This window comes from Balaenoptera acutorostrata, chromosome 9, assembly GCF_949987535.1.
Source record: "Balaenoptera acutorostrata chromosome 9, mBalAcu1.1, whole genome shotgun sequence".
In the NCBI taxonomy this organism is placed as follows: domain Eukaryota; kingdom Metazoa; phylum Chordata; class Mammalia; order Artiodactyla; family Balaenopteridae; genus Balaenoptera; species Balaenoptera acutorostrata.
Window position 1 is genome coordinate 40,577,390 of NC_080072.1, and position 21,138 is coordinate 40,598,527.

At 44.1% G+C, this 21,138-nt stretch overlaps 1 protein-coding gene across 5 annotated transcripts in view; it reads left to right on the top strand.

Moving 5' to 3' along the window:
- PLEKHA7 (pleckstrin homology domain containing A7) overlaps positions 1 to 21,138 on the top strand; it is a 211,626-nt gene that overhangs the window by 112,037 nt on the left and 78,451 nt on the right. For all 5 annotated transcript variants that reach the window (XM_057553588.1, XM_057553590.1, XM_057553591.1 and 2 more), the window contains one exon: positions 15,126 to 15,209. In XM_057553588.1, the coding sequence (XP_057409571.1) occupies positions 15,126 to 15,209 (84 nt within the window). The remainder of the gene's footprint in view (positions 1 to 15,125; positions 15,210 to 21,138) is intronic.

Sequence of the window (21,138 nt, forward strand, 5' to 3'; positions counted from 1 at the left end):
ACCATCTTGGACGTCAGGGAACAAATCAAATTGCTCTTCCTCATGATAGCCTTTCAGAGGCGATGACAACGGTCATGTGCCCTGAGTCTTCCCAGGCCATAAAACTCCAGTTCCTTCAGTGATGTGGCTTTGACCCTTCACAGCCCTGGCTTCTCTCTCCTGGACATGCTCCAGCTTTCCACTCTGGCCCGTAGGTGTGGTTACCAGAAGTGAACACAATATTTGGATCAGTTAAAAATAGAACATTTTTTACCCGCCTTGTCTTAGACTCTGTACTACTATTGAGTGAGTCCCAAGGTCTTAGTGGCTTTGTGACAGCTTTTCCATACTAATTGGGTTTGTGGTAAATCACTAAACTAATACAAATTCTGTATTATTTCCTAGAGCTACCGTAACAAGTTACTATAAACCTGGTGGCTTAAAACAACAGAAAGTTATCCTCTTACAGTTCTGGAGGCCAGAAGTCTGAAATCACAGCATCTGCAGCCTTGGTTCCTTTTGGAGGCTCTGAGGGAGAATCCATTCCACGCCTCTCTCTTTGCTTCTGGTGGTTGCTGGCAATTCTTGGCACTTCTTGGCTTGTAGATGCATTGCTTCACTCTTGGCCTCTGGCTTCACATGACCATCTCTCCCTGCATGTGTTTTATGTGCCACTTAAATCCAGACCAACGGCACTGGATTTCTGTGCAAGGTCTTTTGACTGGACACGAGGATTCCCAGCTCTCTAAAATGTATTTTTCATGTTTGTTAGCAGAAATTAGTCACTGGAAGATGGATTTTTTTTTAAGGCAGGAAATAAATTTTAAAACAGTGTGATGATGATGTTTTTTGTTTTTTTTTTTTCTTTCCATAATCCTTGTTTTCAGGAACCTAGTGTTAATTTATGGTTAGTAATAGCTAGAACCTTGAGCAATTCTCTAACCTTCCCTGACCTCAATTTCCTCATGTGTAAAACAAAGAGATTGGATGAGGTGAGTGAACTCTGGGTCATTTTCAGCTCTAAAATTCTTAATACAGTGATTTCTGGAAAGCAAGGGTTACCCTTGGTGATAAAAGGGCTCAAGTTGCCTTAATAAACTGATTGAGAATTTACAGCTCTTGACTAAGAAGACAATCATTCATGAATCTGAAAATCCGAAAAACCCTGTCCTTCTGTTCACCTTTGACAGGATATAGAGTCTGAGCTGTGACACACCCCCTCCCTCTTCTCGATTACTCATGTAGTATGAGACTCTACAGGACTGGCATCTAGTTGGCTCTTAAATATTTGTTGCATGAGTGAACGAATATACTTATGTATCATTATTGGGAGCAAGTAATGCAGTATCATTCAGGTCTGATCATCTAGTAATTGTGGGCCTGTTAAGATTCCTCCCGAGTGTATACCTAGCAGAAGCAATTATTTTTATTTATTTATATTCCAGTTGTATTGAGATATAATTGACATATAACACTATAATTTTAAGGTGTGCAGCATAGTGATTTGACTTACATACATCATGAAATGATTATCACAATAAGTTTAGTGAACATTCATCATCTTGTCTAGATACAAATTAGAGAAATAGAAAAAATTTTTTGTAATGAGAACTCAGGATTTATTCTCTTAACAAGTTTCATATATAACATATAGCGGTGCTAGTTATATTTATCATGTTGTACGTTACATCTTTAGTACTTATTTATATTATAACTGAAGTTCATAGTAACTTTTGACTACCTTCATCCAATTCCCCCTCCCACAACTCACTCATCCTACTGTTACCACTCCACCCCCGCCTCTGGTAACCACAAACCTGATCTCTTTCTCTGTAGGTTTGTTTGCATATTTGCTTTTGTTTGTTTTTGAGGTATAATTGACCTACAACGCTACGTTAGTTCCTGTTACACAACATAGTGTTTTTTTTCTATACATTTCAAAATGATCAACATGATAAGTGTAATTACGATATGTCACCATATAAAGGAATTACTTATTGACTGTATTCCCCACACTGTGAACATACATCTCATACCCATGACTCACTCATTTTGCAAGTGGAAATTTGTACTTCTTAATCGCCCTCAACTATTTCTTTCCTCCCCCCAACCCAGAAGCAATTAAAAGATGGTGGCAGTGTTTCGAAGTTGCTTTCTGGAGCAGTTTCCTTATCTGTGAAATAGGCGGCTGTGAGGGCTGGACTCCAGTGCCTGTGCTCTAAACACCACAGGAGACTGCATTTTTCAGCTTGGGGTAGGTCTGGGATCTTGCTCCAGACAGCACCTGGTCAGATGCTTTTCTGTTGCAGGAGCCCCCGCTTGCCTTCAGTGGCCCCTGTGGGTGTCTATAAGGAGCTGCGGCCACTGACACCACTCTTCTTTTGTATTCTTTAGGGTGAGACTGTTGGCAGTGCCTCTCTGGATTTTTCACTCTGTGCAAGAAACAGTCTGCTGGCTGTCATGGGGTTCACCTTTTCAGGAGACCAGTCAGGGAAGGCTAAAGGCGAGTCCCCTTGCCCGTATTGTTGGGAAGATTCTTCTAAGTTTTTCTGTGAGAGGGAAATTTTTTGGCCTATTTTTGCTGTCTTCTTTCCATTCTTACTCTTATGTAAGAAATCTTTATTCTTTAAAACAGATCTCCTTCCTAAAAGGAAGAGCTTCTCTAGAATCAATGGTGTTGGTACAAGATAGGTGTTGCAAACTCAAATGTCTGTAGAGGCTTAGCAGATAACAAAAAACCAGACTGTGTGTATGCTCTCCAATTTGTTTTAGGAATACTCTGTCCTCTCTGTTTATCTTTTGTTTCCCTAATTCTGGTTGAGATATGGGTATGAAGAAATTTCTGTCCTGTAGGGAAATTAGAAATAAAGGTGTGATGACAAATAGTACTAGACGTACACCCTCAACATCAGGAAGCAGTAGGGAGTAGTGGGGACTGCAGTGAACTAGAAGGGCCATCCCACCTCTCATGGGGGCCCGCTGTTGCCACAGTGTTTGGTTTTCCAAGATGAGCTGGGTTTTTGTATGAAAACGTCCTGTTGTTAAACTTGGGCTCAATTTAAAAAATCTGTGTGGTTCAAATAAAATGAATTCTGGGGACAAATTGGTTTGCAGGTAATCAATTTGAAACCTCTTAATACATGTTGTGGCAGATTGGCATATGGGATGGGCTCCTGGATCATCTCTCTGTGGGTTGGTCTGGTTTGGTGGGGTGGTCCTAGAGGAGCTGTGTGTGGAAGGGGCCGCTTATGTTCATCCTTGCATGTGGATATGGAGGAATCGAAGATACGTAGAGTAAAAAGCAAGTTAAAGAATAATATGTACAGTTTTATTCTGTTTATGTAAATTTTTTTCTAAAAAGATGTGTATATAAATTTTAAATGCATAAAAATTTCATAAAGGCAAAGAACAAAAACAAAGAATACACAAGAAACTGGTAAAGGTGTTGCCTCTGAGATTGACACTGAATTCAAGGCAAGAAAGGAACCTTCTGCTTTTTAGTTTATACCTGTCTGTAACACGGAATACAGCTGACCCTCTGTATCTGCGAATGCAGAACCCACAGATAAGGAGGGCTCACTGTACTATGCCATTTTATATAACGGACCCGATCATCTGTGGATTTTGGAATTGGGGAGGGTCCTAGAACCAATCCCCCACAGATGCCAAGGGACGACTGTACTTAATTTTTGTAGGGTAAAACGAAAAGAGTTGTTGGGAAGCATAATTGCCGTATAAAGAGTGTAAGCCTTCAGTGCTGAGAGTACAAGGAAGGAAGAAGGCAGAGTGGTCTGGAGTGATCAGGAAGGACTACTGGGAAGAGAAGAGGCCTTGAAGATTGGGTAGAATTCGTTAGGGAAGAAGACTGCAGGAGACAAAGCCCAGGGGTAGGAAAGACGGGGTGATGTGGGGACTGATAAACGCTTAAATTTGGTAGGAGCTGAGGGTCTAGGGAAGTGGTGAGAGAGAAGGAGGCTTTAGCAGTGAGGAGCCACGGAGGGTGTGTGCCAGGACATAATGGAACGAGAGCTGTGCTCCAGCATGATCAATCTGGCGATAAGGACGAGGGAGTTTGGAGGCAGGACTACAGGGTGGGAGCCTCTCATGTGGCCTCTTTGGGCTCCCAGGTAGCTGTCACTGATCCCTGCCAGGGTGTTGCCTGGTGAACGAAGGTTATAGCTATATACCTGGTGCATGAGCTCATGGCACTTCCCGTTTCTCCACTCTCAGGAATGTGGGCTTTGGAAGTTGGCCAGCCTCTGCTGGTGCTCGGTGTGGTTCCTGTACCTCTGCTGCCAGCATGTCTCCCCAGACATTTTGGAGGATCTGTGGAGCAACTGGCCATTGACTGAAGTGTAGCCGCTAAGAACAAGCCCATACTTTGGAGTCAGGCAGATATGGGCTTGAAGTCTGACTTTGTCACCTACTGATTATGTGACCTTGGGGTGGCACTTGACCCCTTTGGGCTTCAATATTCATGTTTGCAAAATGGGGATAAAACGGTTTACCTTCTAGGGTTGTTGTACCCAGCAGATTGACACATAGCAAATTGGTGGGCCTTGCTGTACTTTTACATTGTGGTACTCACTCTGGTCTGCAGTTATATATATTTATATTATTTATGTTTAATATTATAAAATACTTACTGTATCTATTTATGACCATATCAGTCTATTCTTTTGGATTGTAAGCTCCAGTTCAGTGGGAATAATTATGTTCTAATCACTGTTTTAGCCCAAAACACTCAGCGCAGAACACATAGTAGCGCTAAATAAATGTTGGATGAATGGAGTTTGTGCTCTTAAACCTACTCCAGCCTTTACAAACAGTTGACTTGTGATCAACTAGGATGTATCTGTAGTTGAGAGCCTAACTTCTCTGTGGTTGAAACAAGTTTTGTCAATTCAAATGCCCTTGTTCGGATGATATGTCAGGATGGCTTGTTGAGTCCTTCATTCTTTCATTCTACGGTGGCAGATCTGTTTTGTGGGGCTTGATGTTTATAAAATTTGGGAGGTCTTCTTTAAAAATATATACAGTTGTAGAAAGCATGTACACACGTTGCTAGGCCCCTTTCTAGGGCCTTGGAAGGGGCTTGTGAAAGTGAAGGGCTCTAGTACTTGAAATTCCTTAGTCTCACAATAAATCATCTCTGCATTTAAAGATTTATAGAATACTCCCTACAGGCAGGGGTGGGAGTTGTGAAGGATATGGACATTTCTAAAAGGGAAAAAATGATGTTAATGGATACAGGTTTTAGTAAAGCTGTCATTCCAAGTAGACTCAGAACAAAACCCCGTTGTTTTGTTCTTTGTTTTTTGTTTTTTTGTCATTCAGCAAATATTTATTGAGCACCTACTATGTGCCAGGCACTATGTAGGCATTGGAACATAGCTGTGAAAACAGAAGTCCTTGTCACCTGCATCGTGACTTGTAGACCTACACAGATGCAGTGAAGAGCCACAGTGTTGCTCTGAGGCCGTGGAGATAAAGGCACTTTGATACCTTAGTTTGTCTTTCTAACCCCCTGCCCTTCTTGGTAGCCATCCCAAGCAGTGATGAAAGAATCATAGATTTGGGAGTGAGCATGATGGCTTGTAACTGCTCAGCCTCTTCCTGGCCATGACCATGAGAGATAGTGATAGAGGAGCCTTCATTTCTCCACCAAAGGCTCTCTGCTTTGGGGCTGATTTCAGCCACAGTGTGGCAGGGCAGAACAGAGTGAGCAATTCATTCTGACTCCGGGGCTCACAAGTGGAGGTGTTTCTCATATTCTGCTACCAGAGGGGCAGCCAACCCCATGGTCTCAAAGAACAGAAGAATTGGGGCCTGGAGACACAAAGTGCCTGCCTCAGTGTTTACCTCCAGCCAGTGCTCCACTTGGCCACAGCACGGCGGTGACTCACAGCTGGAACTGTGTTCCTGCATAGTTGCCAGGTTTTGCGTGGGGGTGGGCGAGGAGAAAGGAGAATGAATGAGTAGGAGCAAGTGGCTGCTGGATTTGTAACACCTTGGGAGGCAGCTGCTCCAGAACCGAAATTGAAAGAGAGTAGGCGGGCTGGGAGCCTCTGCTTCACCTCTGCAGGTGGCCGGGCCCTCCCTCCCAGTCTGACCTGAGCTGGGGTTTTCATAAGGCCCGGGCTGGGAAGACACAACATGGAGCTCGAGGAGAGAGTGAGTGTGTCTGCCGTCTTTCCCAGCGAGAACAGAGCTGGAGAGCAGGTTAGTCCTATACTGGTTACTATACTGGGATTCAGTTTGCCGTGATGTATTCTGATTTATGAAAGTCAAGTAATGACAAAAGAAAGGGAGTTTTCGATGGGTTGGTTGGGAGCGTCTGCAGTTTAAAAAAAAAAAGAACCCAATTTAATTGGGAATAAACAGGACAAAAGTATCATTAACTACACCTCCCCGATGTCATTACAAAGGATATTCTGTTGGCAAGTGAGACTGGGGAGGACAGCTGTTCTGCCTCCTTCCTTTGTGTTTTCAGTTATGTGCAGTGTTGTTACATTTCAGTCTGTGGCTCTAGCAGTAGTCTGAGATGAACCTCAGTGTCTCAAGATGTTACAGCTGGAAGATCCCTAGAACATCACCTGGTCTAGCCTTCTCATTTTACACTTGAGGAACCTGACTTATTGAAGAGCATTAAGGAGAAGCATAAAACTGGGTGTTCTCTGAGGTCGAAAATGTTTCCATGAAGTTTTAAAACTTCTGTAGAGTGTGTGTCCCTGGCTCAGCACAGCCTGCTGGGGAGGCTGTTTTTTTCTTGGGCTGCGCTTTCTGAACCATGGGGCTCGACCCAATGAGGGACAGAAGTGTGGCTGAAGGAAGGTGCTTATTGATCTGAAACTACTTTGCCTGGCAGGCGAGTTCTAAGTTTAAACAAGAGGCTGGTTGTTTTGCCTTAACTCAGAGGGAAGAAAATGTGTTCTTGAGCCAGGCTAATAATACGGGAGTTTGCAACATAGAAAAAGACAAAACAACTCTATTAGAGTGGAGTTTTAGAGCTAGCAAAAGAAAAATATAACAGACACTGAAGGCTGAGTGTCTGCCATAGGCCAGGCACATTATCAGTCTCTTTTTAACAATCTTGCAGGGTTGGAATTGTCTCCTCTTTTTACAGATAAGGAAACCAACACTCAGAAAGGTCATTAACTCTTTCAAGGTCGGGTACCGCCAGCGTGAAGCAGAGCTGGGGTTTGAACTGCAGCCTGTATGACTGAATAGCCTGGGCTTCATGCTTTGAAGCCCGCGTGTGGCCTTGATGGAGAGTCTAACCCCCTCATTGGACAGATGAGGAAACTAAGACCCAGAGAGGTTGTGTATTTGCTCAGGGGCGTGAAACTAGTTAGTAGTAACAGAGCTGGTACCTCAGCTCCTATTACATTGCTTCTCTGCCAACTTCCTTTAAAAAAAAAGTTAGGGGAGGGGAGGCTATCTGGGTTTGATTCCCTCATTCAGTCAGGAGTTTGGCTTTCGTCTTTTCATGGTTATTGAAGTCCTGCGGAGCCACAATTAAAACTTCCTATTAACCATCAATTCTAAGTATTGGAGCCCCATGTTGGGGCTTGGGGAGAAGAGAGGCTTGCAGTGTGGGTTACTGGGTCAGAAGAGGTAATTTATGAAACGAGTTGGCCACTGAGTGGAGAGCCTAATGAAACATAGATCTTTTCAGATCATGATGGAAGACTTCAGTCAGTTAAATTCAGTGTTTGGAAAGGAGAGGCCTCCCTCTTGCAGGATGTGAGAGCTTTCAGTTCACTCAATTTTGTGACTCCCTTGAGCCCAGCTCTGTCTGTGCCAGGCTCAGCCCCTTTTGGCACCTTTGGGCAAGGAGAGCAGATACTGACTGCCCCTCCGGGTGATGGGTCTGAGGTTTGGCTGGATTTCAGTGTCTTTGCCTAGTTGGGTGTGTGAGTGAGTCAACTGTGGACAGTGTGGGAGTGGGGAAGGCCCTTCCTTGGTCTACACCGTGCTCCCCAGGGCTGGTGGAGTCTCCTAGCCTGGGTGTAGGATCCTTTATCAGGGCCTGGGGGCCCCTGCCTCCCCAACTCTCTCTGGGGCACGTGGGATATTTGGGCTGCTGAAATCAGAAGATGAGAGTGGTTCTGCACAGCCTCTCCCTGAAGGTGGCGTGTGTTTGTGCTCAGGCTGTTGAGATAAAGGACTTCAAGTGCCTGTTCCATGGTATTGCTGTTCTGTGCTGCAGGAGATACATGAGAAATCTGTGAATGACTGCCCCCAGCCCTGTGGGAACTTAGGATCTTACTGGAGGTGGGGGGAGAGGGGGAGGAGAGCAAACACACATGAAACAGTAGAGAGCAATGTGAGAGCATATAGTCAGTCACCAAATTCTAGGTTTCACACCAAATACTCTCCAAGTTTACAAAAAGGAGATACAGGTGGTGTTTGTATTATCCTCCTGCGTGTTTTTAATCACTCAGTAATTGCCTCTAGGGTGTTTGCATTCCATTCTTTGATTCTCTCTGCTGAGTGTACTACCTCTCCTTTGCAGCAGTGAGGGGGAGGGGAGTTGCAGGGGGGGGTTAATTTCTCCAAATTATATTGTAACACAGTTGGGAGAGAGCCAAGGATTAAGCATTCTTACCATGTTGGTGTCTGATGCTTCCTTCCTCAGGTAGTAAGAGCAGAAGCCACTGCCTTTTGATGGCTCATGACCCTTGTTTTTGTCTCTTTGTGACCCAAGTCCAGACTTCAGTAGGGTTAGCTAGCCTATTTGGAGGCATGGCCTCGCTTTAAAGTAGGAGTCTCCTTAATCATTATTTCTCATTCATTCATTCAGCACATATCACAGAGCCAGACTCTGTTACAAGCTGATAATAGCAGTAAAAAGACAGGCAAGGTCCTTGCTCTCCTGGAATACACTGTTAGTCCGGGATACTGATGATCATCAAACACAGACATAAGTAAGAAAAATAACAGTAACAATTAAAATAGGGTGATGTGATATGAAGTGACTGGGAGCCTACTTCAGTGGGTAGTTGGGAAGGGCTCTGAGATGATAGTTCTGCTGAGGTCTGAATGACAAGGAACCAGTTAGAGAGTACGGGGGAAGAGCATCCAGTACACAGGTTGTTAAGTAAGAGAGAGCTTGGTATTCAGGGAGCAGAAAGGAGACCAATGTGGCCAGAGCAGGATGGGGAAGGAGGATAGTGGTGCAAGAAGAGGATGGAGCTAGGCAGGGGTCAGATCATCTAGGATCTTGTAAGCCAAGGTAAGGAGCTTGAATTTTACTCTATGTGTGATGTGGAGCTGTTTGTAGGGTTTAAAGGAGGAGGGAGTGTGATCTAACTGACATTTTAAAAGATTCATCAGGCTTTTGATGAGGAGGATGGGTACAGAGGCCAGGGTGGAAGCAGGAAGAGCAGTTAGGTGGCTGTTGTGATGACTAGGGTGCTGGCTGTAGACATGAAAAGAAGTGTATGAGTTCAGAGTATGTTTTTTAGATGGAGGCAACAGGACTTGCGAACATATGGTGTGTAGCGGTTAAGGTAAAGGAGTGGAGGAGGACTCCTAGGTTGTTGGATAGCGATGCTGATGATGGACATAGGGAAACCTGGAGGAGGATTATTGGATTTGGTAGGAGTGAGGGGAGGAGATTCATTCTGTTTTTGCCCTGTTAAAATTTAGATGCCTGTTAGTCATTGCCATTGTTGAGACACAGCCAGGGGACTTCCCTGGTGGCGCAGTGGTTGAGAATCTGCCTGCCAATGGAGGGGACACGGGTTCGAGCCCTGGTCTGGGAAGATCCCACATGCTGCGGAGCAACTAGGCGGCTTGTTCTGGTTTGAACCCAGATCTTCTGACCCCAGGACTCTGGGCTGACTTGTTGCCCAGGGTGGATATTGAAGGAAGCTGGTTAGTACTGTGTTGATGGCACTCACTTGGAGAGAGGATGGGGACCATATGTTGTCTCGTCAAGGCCTGATTCCTATGCTTCTGGAAGAAGGGCCTGTCAGAGTAATGCCAGTGTGCAGCGAGCTGCTTGACATTTTCAAATAGTGCAAGCTCCAAAGACCACTTCAGTAACATCCTCAGCCCCCTTATGAAATGCCACATGAATAGCGGTGACACTTTGTACTAAATGAGCAATTCTGTACAAATGTTAAGTAAAATAAAACAAAAGTTTCTTAAGAAGTGTTGGGGGAATGTAGAGATGCCATTTCGACTGTTGGCCGCTATCTCTTTACTCTGCAGCCCAAATGGGAGCTGAAGGCGGGGAGGCAATTTCTTGTGTTTTTGGAGTTTTGGTTATTAATTTGGGGACCTAACTAGGAGCATTAGTAGGTTACCTGGAACCTTGGCTTTCTGGAGACACTGGGATTTAGAACAAAGATAGTAAGTGCCTTAACAAGTCTGGAGGCAGTGCTGACTGTGGCTTGAGGTCTGCAGGGTGACTCTTTTATAGCATTCTGAGAGCTGTATTGAGGAGCCAGAAGGTCTAGAGTGGCAGCTGCCGCCAAGCATACCAATGAGAAGAGCCTTGATAGAGTCCCTCCGTGGGCTTCAAGACCGGATACTTTCCTTACATTTTAAGTTGTTTCCTCTCCTCTTTATAGCAGGGGCCAGATAAGAGCTAGTGCTGACAGAGCAGATCTGTCACACTCTCAGCATACCAATACCACCACTGTCAGAAAAGCAGATTTATCAGGCTGCTCCGACCTCCACTCTTGAGCACCATTCACATAACTCCAGAACTTCTTGCCATGCCAAAAAAAATGGCTGTGCTAAATAAATTGGAACCTTTATGTTTAACCAGCCAGAGTCACTGTTCACATTATAGTCAAAGTCTGTATGAATGGAAGAATTAATCTTGCAAAAATGTTGCAAGAAACTGTAGGACTCATTTACATTTTGACTAGCCCTGTCTGTGGCTGTAGGTGGGCTCTTCCTTCTAGTGAGCTCAAATCAGTCTCCGGTTCTCCCTGGTCCTCACTCTGTTCTCTTACCAAGTCTCCTGTGTTGGCTGTCATACTTCTTTAGGGCCTAACCCAAGTCCTTCCAGCCCAGGGCTTGTGAAGACGTGCTTGTTTACATGGATGGTTACCCATGGCCCGCCTTTATGGGGCTTGTCCTTCCCTGCCATCTTCCACCCGTGCTCCCTGGTCCTCTCACAGGCGAGACTGGCTGCCATTCAACCTGGAGGGCTGCTCCTGGGAGGAAGAGTGGGATCTGAAAATAAAGGCTAGGTTCTGCTCTACCTCATTTGCCGAGTTACTTTCTCAGTAGTCTGAAATGCAACAGAAGCCCTTGTATGGAGGAGAGAGAGTTTCTGTGCTCCATTGAAACCAGCCACCTGGCTCCCGGCCGGGTCACCTCCGTCACTGCCAGGGAGCAAGGTGGCAATTCAGGTTTAAGAACAGGTATTTCAGGGGATTTGTCTGTGCCTGCTAACTTCATCTTAAGATAGGGTGATAGGATATGAGATTCTTCATGGGTTTTAGAAAATCAAAAGTCAGGAAATGGGGCAGGCTGGGGGCTTTGGGGCCGAGGGGTTAAGGACAGCAGGAAAAGTCAGAGGACTTTGCAGTCTCCCAATGGGTGGGGGAATCCAGTGTTCAATAGGCAACCTCCATTTGGTGAAGGTGAGCCTGTAGTGGTAGAAAGAGATAAGAAAGGTGGTGGGTGCAGGAACACAGGAGTTGACTGTTGTGGGCACGTCATTTCCCCTTTCTGGGCCTTTCCTCACCCGTGGCTTGATGTAACGAAACACAGCCTGCCCTGCTGGGTGTTTAGGCAGATTGAATGAAGTAGTCCAAGGACCTAACTCTTCTTCCTTTGCCAAAAAGTGCTGAACCAGAAGCTCTGCCATTAGCAAGCTGGGCGAGTTTGATCAGAAACCATCGAATTTTAAGACCTCAGTATTCAGGAGGCATTACTACTTTTTAAAAAATTTATTTAATTATTATTTATTCGGCTGCATCGGGTCTTCATTGCTGCACATGGGATCTTCGTTGCGGCACGTGGGATCTTTAGTTGCAGCATGCGAACTCTTAGTTGTGGCATGTGGGATCTAGTTCCCTGACCATAGATTGAACCTGGGCCCCCTGCATTGGGAGCTTGAAGTCTTAGCCACTGGACCACCAGGAAAGTCCCCCAGGAGGCATTGCTTTGATTCATCTCTTTTCTCAATGTATTGAGTCCTTTTTTTTTTTTTTTTTAATTTAGTCTTCCAATCACATCCCATAACCCACAATCTTCATTTCCTTTTGCATAATATAGGAATAAAAATATCTGTGCTGCCTACCTCAGTGGGTACTTGGGAGGGTCAAATACAATAATGAATGTGACCACACTTAAAACTTCATGTAAATGCAGGAAATGGTGGTGATGGTGCTGTGGTTGATAACTGTTTTTAGCAAAAAGGGCAGCGTCCATATTAGGGAAGAAAGGTTGAGGAGCTGCCTCTAGGTCTGATCAAATGACAGCTATATTTTTGTCCACTTTAAAAAACTATCTTTCTTCTAATGTTAGAATGTGAAAATCATCACAGTGCCTACACCTTCCAGCTCAGTATTCATTTACCCAAGACCCTGGGCTTATTTAAGCTGGTACAAGTTGGGTGTGGGGAGCCCAGGAGTTGCTATTCAGGTTGTACAGTGTATATGAAGGCATTGCTGGATGCCGGATGCTGCTCCAAGCACATGGAAGATTTGCTCTTTGCTCACATCTACAAGAGATTCACCAGGCTGACCTTGGGATAGGACCAAAGGCTGTTTGGGGGCTACTGAGTGCCACACAGGTGTTGTCATTCAGAAATTTGGCCCTGGGCCTAAGGGGAAGGAAGGAGGTGGGGAGGGAGAGGGAGTAGCAGTAGATGCTGCTGTTTTTCAGATGCCTTGTCTTTAGGGACTTCTGATCTTGACCAGGAAGCTGCCAGCCCCACAGACTCCTAAGGGAAGGGGACAGCAGGTTATCATGCAAAGAGCATCGAATTTAGAAATTGAAGACCTGGATTCATGTCCCAGTCTTATCACTTACTGACAGAGTTATCTTGAGCAAGTCTCTTAACCTCTCTGAGCCATTTCCTCATTCATAAAACAGGGGTCGACGGTGGTAATAGTTAAGATGTGTAAGAAAGGGCTTTGTAGAGGTAATCGTGGATAGGAATTATTGTTATTCCCATTATGAGCAGAGCATTTTTTTTTTTTTCCTCTAGGTAGAAATGAGGCAGGCTTAGGTAGAGTGTTTTCAAATTCCCTGGTGAATGGAGATGGCTAAAAGAAACTGGGTGCAGATAAAGCCTAACCCATGAACACAATGCAAGGATTTCTGATATAGGTGTTATGGGGGCCTGCTTCTCATCCTTATCCAGACGCTCTTTCCTCAACTCTATTTTTTTGGGAAGAACAGTCTGCTGCCTGCCAGATGAGGTCATAGGATTCCAAGGGCTTTGCCTGGAACCAGGAGCTGGGAATTCGGAGGCTGGCAGTGGTTGGGAGGGTTGAGAGGGTGCTAGGGGTGGTGTGCAGTTGCAGGGCCAGGGAGCAGACTGGCCTGATGGCTCTGCCTATTTCACGTAGGGCTTATTAGGATTCAGGCTGCTCAGACCTCAGTGCCAGCTTTACCCAGACACCAGAACGCAGGACGCTCTGACAGCCCCAGGGCAGAGTAAGGCAAACTTTGTAGGCTTAGAGGTTTGTTTTTTTTTTTAACCTTTATGCTATGCTCATTTAAACCTACTAATCTCTGGGGTGAGTCAGGGCCCAGTTTGGGGACGGGACTGATATCTTAACACTATCGAACTGAGGTGATATGTTGACTCTGACAAGAAAAAGCATTTTAACCGTCTGTATAAGGAGCCTTAAAAAATGACCATGCCCTTTGATTTAGTAATTTTACTTCTGGGACTTTAACCCAAGGAAATAATTTGAATTGCAGAAAAAGCCCATATATGCAAAGATATATTGATTATAATAGTGGGGGTGGGGTAGGGGAAGCACCTAAAATGTCCAGCATTAGAAGAATGTAAATCTTTCTAGAATGTAAGCACTGCGGGGTAAGGACTTTTTTGTTCACTCTGTATCTCTAGCACCTCAGACAGTACCTGGCACACAGATGGCCAGTAAACATTTTTTGAACAGTTATATGAAAAACATTTTACATCTATATGATAAGACTATTATTCACCTATTTCAAATGAAGACATCTTAATGACATAGGAAATTTTCTATGTTAATTGGATGTGAAAAAAAAGCAGGATACAGATTTCTAAATACAGTAAAATCATATTTTTTTAATAAAATGATAAAAAAAAAAAAAGCTAGGAAGGAGAAGATACCCAGGTATATCTCTAGGTGGTGAGATCATGGGTGACCTTTTTTCTTTCTATATTTTCTAAAATTTCTAAAATAACTATGATTTCGTGATTGAGAAAAACATTTTAACATAAATCATATTCTTTAAAGAATAGAAAAAGGAGGTTAGGTTAGTTTATTCGTGGATCAGAGCAGCAGCCTCTAGAGCCAACTCCTCCTTCCTTTCAAAGAACCAGGCAGCCTTTATGAATACACAAAACACCTACACACTTCGGTTGTGTCTGTCAACTCGGTGTGGAAGCTGATCCCTTCTCACTTCAAAAGGGTGATAGAAACTCCACAGTGTTGAAATTGTACAGGTCATGTTGCAGAGACATGCCCATACATTTATATCCCATCACTGAAGTGAAGACATTTTGTAGTAGGGAGAAGAATTTTAAGAAGATAGATTTTTCTGGGTGGGTGTTAATTCTTAGGATTCTTTCCCTGGTTCATTGGTTTTGGAAGCTGTTGAAAGTGCCATCTGCTTTCCTTCATTCTTGTTTTCAGCTCGTGCCATCTTGAAGTAACTTTTCGCTGAGTGAGTCAGTTTGTTGGAGTTAGCCCTTCATGGACTGTCTCTCTAAGATACAGTGCTGTCTTGGAGGCGAGACTCGCCTAGAATTGAAATCCCCATGTCTTGGGCGGGCTTTGGCGCCTGAGCTGGAAGGTTTTGGGTTTTCAGTGCAGCTGGGTTCTGGAGTGGTCTCACCCTGGGAGGAGTCTGTGTTGTCCGGGGGTCCTCAGACATTAATGACCTGTTGTTGTGTCTGTGAGCCTTTCCATTCACAGGACTTCTCATTCATTCTCTCTCTTTCTCTTTAGCCATAACCAGCAGACCACCGCCTTCAGGCATCCTGTGAGTGGGCAGTTTTCTCCAGAAAATAGCGAATTTATTCTTCAAGAAGAGTAAGTACATTTGTATATTCTCCTTTTCCAGGCAGAGCTTGGGAGCTTAAAGGCATTTGCTTAAAACAAAGCTTGTTGGACTGTTTTCTCTCTCAGACATAGGGGCTTGGCGTGGATTGTTTGATTCAAGGTGAAACTCGAGAATTCTGTTTGTCAATCTCTAGACTTCTCTCAGCGGGTAGATGTGGAAGCGGGGAGGTGATATGGGGATGTGCTGTGATGGTTATTGTCAGAGCCTCTTCAAAGCTCCCTTGCCCCGAATGATCCCTTTCCCCTAACACACTAGCTGTGCTCTGAGAGGACCCACTCACCTGTTGTAAGAGTACCTTAAATACAGCCTCAGGTCCAGCTGAACCAACCTCCTGAGGGGACCTCATATAGGAGCCCAAAGCCAGGGCTTAGAAGAGAGGAGGGCTGGTGGCACCCATTGTCCCTGAACATTTTGAGTCCTTTCTGCTTGCTTTCCCTAACACGGGCACCTTCTTGCCCCTCAGTCCCATTTCACCAGGGCCTCTGGGGTGCTCAGAGGTAGGTTGTACCACCCAGGGCTTGTCTGCTTAAAAATGCATGTACAGCCCATGCATACATTTTGGGGAGGTGTTCTCCCAAAAACGAAGGCAGAGAAATGTGTGCAAGTGTCTGTGTTCCCTTCTGATCATTTGAGACAGTTCTGTTTGAAGAAAACAATTCTGTCCGAGAAACTAATAGAGACATTGGCTTTGTTTTTCTTTTTTTTTCTTTAAAAAAAAAATATACACGCACATACATATATATGTATGATGTGTGTGTGTATATATATATATGTGTGTGTGTATGTGTATATATATATATATATATATATATATATATAATTTATTTTTGGCCGCGATACACGGCTTGTGGGATCTTAGTTCCCTGACCAGGGATTGAACCCAATCCCTTGGCACTGAAAATGCGGAGTCCTAACCACTGGACTGCCAGGGAATTCCCAAGGGTTTTTTTTTTCCCCCTTCAAATCATTTTTCTTCTGTTCAGTCACCTAGATATGTTCAAGTATAATCTTAAATTATCATTATTTATATTTTTACAGCATTTCCCTCTCTCAGTACTTAAACTTTTAAACTAATATGGAAAATTTCAAACATATACAAAAGTAGAGAGATACAGTAATAAATCCGATATATTCATTACCCATCTTCAACAGTTTCCAAAACATGGCTGATTTTATTTTATCTATACCCTCCCCCTCACCCCTGGATTATTTTGAAGCAAATTCCGAACATATTATTTCATCTCAATAGTGTTTTCAACTTAGAATCATTATCCAACAGAACTTTTAAAACTAAAAATCTGTAATTATGATCATACTGACATTCCTTGCATGTTTACTCTGTGCTGGGGATTTTATATGCATATCTCATTTAATACAATAATCCTGAGAGGTAGACCATCATCACCATCTTAGAGACGAAGATACTAAGACCCAAAGAAGTCACGTCACTTGCCCAAAGTTGCCTGGCTAGAAGTAGAAAAGCCAGGATGTCATCCCAGCCTGATCTCTTTTTGGTCAGGTCTAACCCTTGCCCTAGTCAGAAGCTGTTTGCTCAATTATTTTGGTGCTCGTGGCCCACAGGACATGACAGCCAGACTGTGGGGCTTGTTGGGGGTTGGGGGGTGTTTGAAAGCATTAATACTATTAGAGAAAGAGGGGATGCAAGGTAAAGATTGTCTTGTCTCCTACATTGAAAAAGACCTGCTGTGTAAAGACAAAGCCAGAATGTGGATTCTCCAAATTCCAGCTTGGAATGAGTTTGTTTATAGAATCCTGAAGGTTAGAAGCTCTTGGGAGGTCATTGAGTTCAGCCCCCCTCCTTAGGCATCCAGGAGACACGGGCACCTGTCATTATTAAAGGTCTGGATGTAGAATCCATCAGAACATTTAGCTTGAGAAGTTACCAACTTTAATAAGAGCTTCTGGAGAAATGCACACTTTCCATCACTAAACACCTCTGTCACACACATCCTTTTTCTCATTGTTAACAGAAGACTTTATCCCTTGACCACTTCTAAGAAGGTAGCTTCTTTATCCTACCAAAATATCTCTGCAGCTAATCTCAATTCCATCCAGTTTCCAAGGAAAAGATATTCCTTCTTTTCAAGGGTCACTTTTTCCCTCTAGATCCCGTTTCCTGAATGTCATAAGGGGTGCTTGCTCATTTCAGATGATGGGTACAACTATATGGCCAGACATTCCTTGAAGCAGACAGAATGTGCTTTAGGGATTGAGAGGAAGGGATGATTCCTATGAACTGATGTGGTGATTGCTGCACTTATTCATTGAATACTTAGTCAGTGCATACATGTGTCAGGGGCTATGCCAGACTCTGCAGTTATAGCAGCAAACAAGACAAATGTGGTCCTGTCTGTAAAGAGCTTACGGTTGAGTAGGGAAGATAATTAAACAAGAGATGACAAATGTGGTAAATGTTCAGGATAGAGGGAACATAGGGTTCAAAGGGAGTTGATAAAAGAGGGTTGTAACCTGGCTCCGGGATTGTGGAAGGCCTCTCCTTGCTGGGAAAGGATGTTCTTTAAATTGAGACCTGTCCAGTCAAGGTGAACAACTTGTGCAAAGACCGAGAGGGGAGAGCATGGGGAATCTATACTAGTTGAGTTAGAATGAAAAACGAAGAGCACCAAGTGGATTCTGGAGATACTTGGGAGGTAAAATTGACAGGACTTGGTGATTGATTGGCTGTGATGGGGACGAAAGAGAGGGAAGACTTTCTTGAAGTGTCTGGACCTAAACTGGAGGAAGGGGGAGGATGAAGATAAGTGTGCACGAGTGTGAGGGTCATTCACAGCTGAGGGAAGTGTGACCAGCCTTGGCAAGAAGACTGACATGTCACTTCCCAGAACTTCTGCTGCCAGTGTCCTTGTCCCCGCGGTGAGCCATAGCTGCCCCCCGCCTCTGCAGGAGACCCTCCAACACTAGCAGAAATAAGGCATTACCCTATACATCCACCAGAGGGCAGACAGCAGAAGCAAGAAGAACTACAATACTGCAGCCTGTGGAACGAGAACCACATTCACAGAAAGAGAGACAAAATGAAAAGGCAGAGGACTATGTACCAGATGAAGGAGCAAGATAAAACCCCAGAAAAACAACTCAATGAAGTGGAGATAGGCAACCTTCCAGAAGAAGACTTACATGTAATGGAGGTTTGTGAAGGAGAGATAAGGTTGGAGAGGGAGGTTGCAGCCAATCATCCAAATTGCTTCCTCCTGAAATAGACTTGGCTTTTCCTCCAGGTAAATCCTGGGGGAGCTTTGGAGTGAGGCATGATTTGCCTTCCCAGAAACCATTTTTTAAAACTGTGCTAAGGAATATGATTTCCACTTTGTTCCCTTAGAAGAGCTTAATTTTGTTGTGTAGTGTATTATGTGGTGAGAAAAAAAAAAGGCTGAGATGACCGTTTGTGTCCTTATATCAGCTCTCAGATTAATGTGTTGGGTAGAAAAAGGAAAACTGGCTCTTTTCTTTTCCTTCTCCAAAGGTCTGTTAACGGTCACATTGACTCCTCTCGCCAGAGCCTCTGCCTCGTTTTCACCACTTCTAGAGCTGTGGTTCTCAAAGTGTGGTCTCTGAACCAGCATCCCCTGGGAACTTGTTAGGGATGCAGTTCTCAAGCCCCACCCCAGATCTACTGAATCAGAGATTCTGGAGGTAGGACCCCCATAAACTGTGTTTTAACAAGCCTTCAGGTGATTCTGATTCTGGTAAGAGTTTGGGAACTACTGATTTAAACAACCTGCTGTTCCCATCGCTCCTGAATTACTCCCAGATTCTTCTAATTATCCTTAAGTCTCCTCCAGATAACCCATCATTCTTTGGGCTGCAGTGGCAATCTCAGATGGATTTTAGTCAGATAATCTTGGGATTCCTTATCCTGTGAGAAGAAAAAAAACATTCTCCATGGTGACTTCCTTTAGAGCATTACTGATGTGAACAGATAACCCATCTCCTGCACTGCTGGCAGGTGGGGCTCACCTGAGCTGTTTGGTATACCAGGTGCATGCCCACCAAAAGATTGTTTCCCATCTTACTGATTAGAAGCGTGGAGAAGAGAAATAATGTGAAAGCTATGATCTGGTGGATCTAGAGGACATAAACTCTGAATGTTCTAGTTTCTGTTTCAGTAATACAGGTTCAGTCAGGATAGTCTAGGGTCTGCTCTGGTAATAACGACAAATAAAATCTCAGTGACTTAGAACAATTAAGGTTCTCACTTTTGCCCCATGTGTCCATCATAGGTCCCCTGAGGGGTTCAGCTCTGTCACCTTTACTGAAGGACCTGCATCTCTGTGCTTCCGTGATTGCCAGAAGCCAGAAAAGGGAAACTTGGTGAATTGTGCACTGGCTCTTTCACTCACATCTCATTGGCTAAAGCGAGTCACATGACCACTCCTAACTCCAAGGGGGCAGGGAAGTGCTTTTCTACCAGGCATCTGGGAAGGGAATCAGAAATATTTGTTGGTCAGCACTAATGACTACGCTTAATAACCCACAGTGCAGATTTATTAAGGGAAGCAGGGCCTTTTGAGACTGTCGCTGACGAGCATCTTTTGTTGCATGACTAGCGTTTGTTTTTTCATTTCACCTTTTCTGTTATGCTACTGAGTTCTTTGTCAGAACCCCCAAGGCAGGTGGGTATCAGTCAACAGGTCCTGCAGCCTTGACCCATAGGGGAGACCCCTGTATACCCAAGCCAACAGGCATGTGGAAATCCCTCTTGGAAGAGCTGATATAAGCCCAGGCTGCATTAATAAAAATATAATGTGTAGAGGAAGGGGGAGAATAGTTCTGGTATACCATGGTGTTTGTGGACTACTTCATTAATTCATTCTGAGTTTATGGAGCCCCAAGGACATGCCAAGCCCCAGACGCTCTGATCTGGGTACTAAATTTCAAGAGGGATGTTGAGCAATTGAGATATCCCTGAGGAGGGGAATCCCCTTATGGAAAGGGGTCTGGAAACCCTGTCCTATGGCCGATCATGTTTAGTCTGTAGGAGAGAAGACGAAGGAGGATGTGATGTAAGTCTTCAAGAAGGGCTGGCAGGTGGAAGTGGGGTATGTTTATCACGTGGCTGCCAAAGGCAGGCATCAGATCAATGAGTAAAAGTAAAAGGCAGGCAAATTTCAGCTCAGTCTCTAATTTTCTAGGAAGGAGATTTTCTATCATCCCTTGTTTCAACATCTAGAATTTCATCTTTAACATTAAGTGAAGTAATCTACTTCTTAGAATAAGAGTTGGCTTTTTCCATTAATAATAATATTGATATTATTATTATTTGTATAGCTAATACTTAGAGCCCTTATGATTTATTATCAGGTACTGTTTTAAATGCTTTCCATATATTAATTTCCACAACAATCCTTTGAGGAAGATAACGTTATTATCATGGCTACTGAGGCACAGAGAGGTTAAGAGTCTTGCCAGAAGTCACACAGCTAATAAGTGGCAGAGTTAGGATTTGAATCCAGGTAGTCTGGCCGCAGATGCTATGCCTCTAACTACTACACCTACTGCCTCTCATCTCAGTGGTCTTCAGGAGACATTCCCCTTCCTTGGCTGTACTTAGGCGTTAATGTGTTGACTAAGTAGGCTACTGCTACTTAGAAGTTTTCATTGTAATTGTATTTGCAGTAATGAAATTTGATCTAATAACTTCACACTTGCTTGAAAGGCGCCAGCTTCCCCGGTAGTCTCTTCTCCAGAAAACATCCTCAAGCCTTTTTGCAGGGCTTCAGTTACAGTGATTGGATCATCTGGTCTCTTCTGAAGGCCTCTTTCCTGATTCTCAGTGATTTTCTTGAATTGGGAGCTTGTGGCTTAAAGGGCCACACCCAGAGGCCCTCATAAAGGCGGAAGCCTTGGCACAGAGAA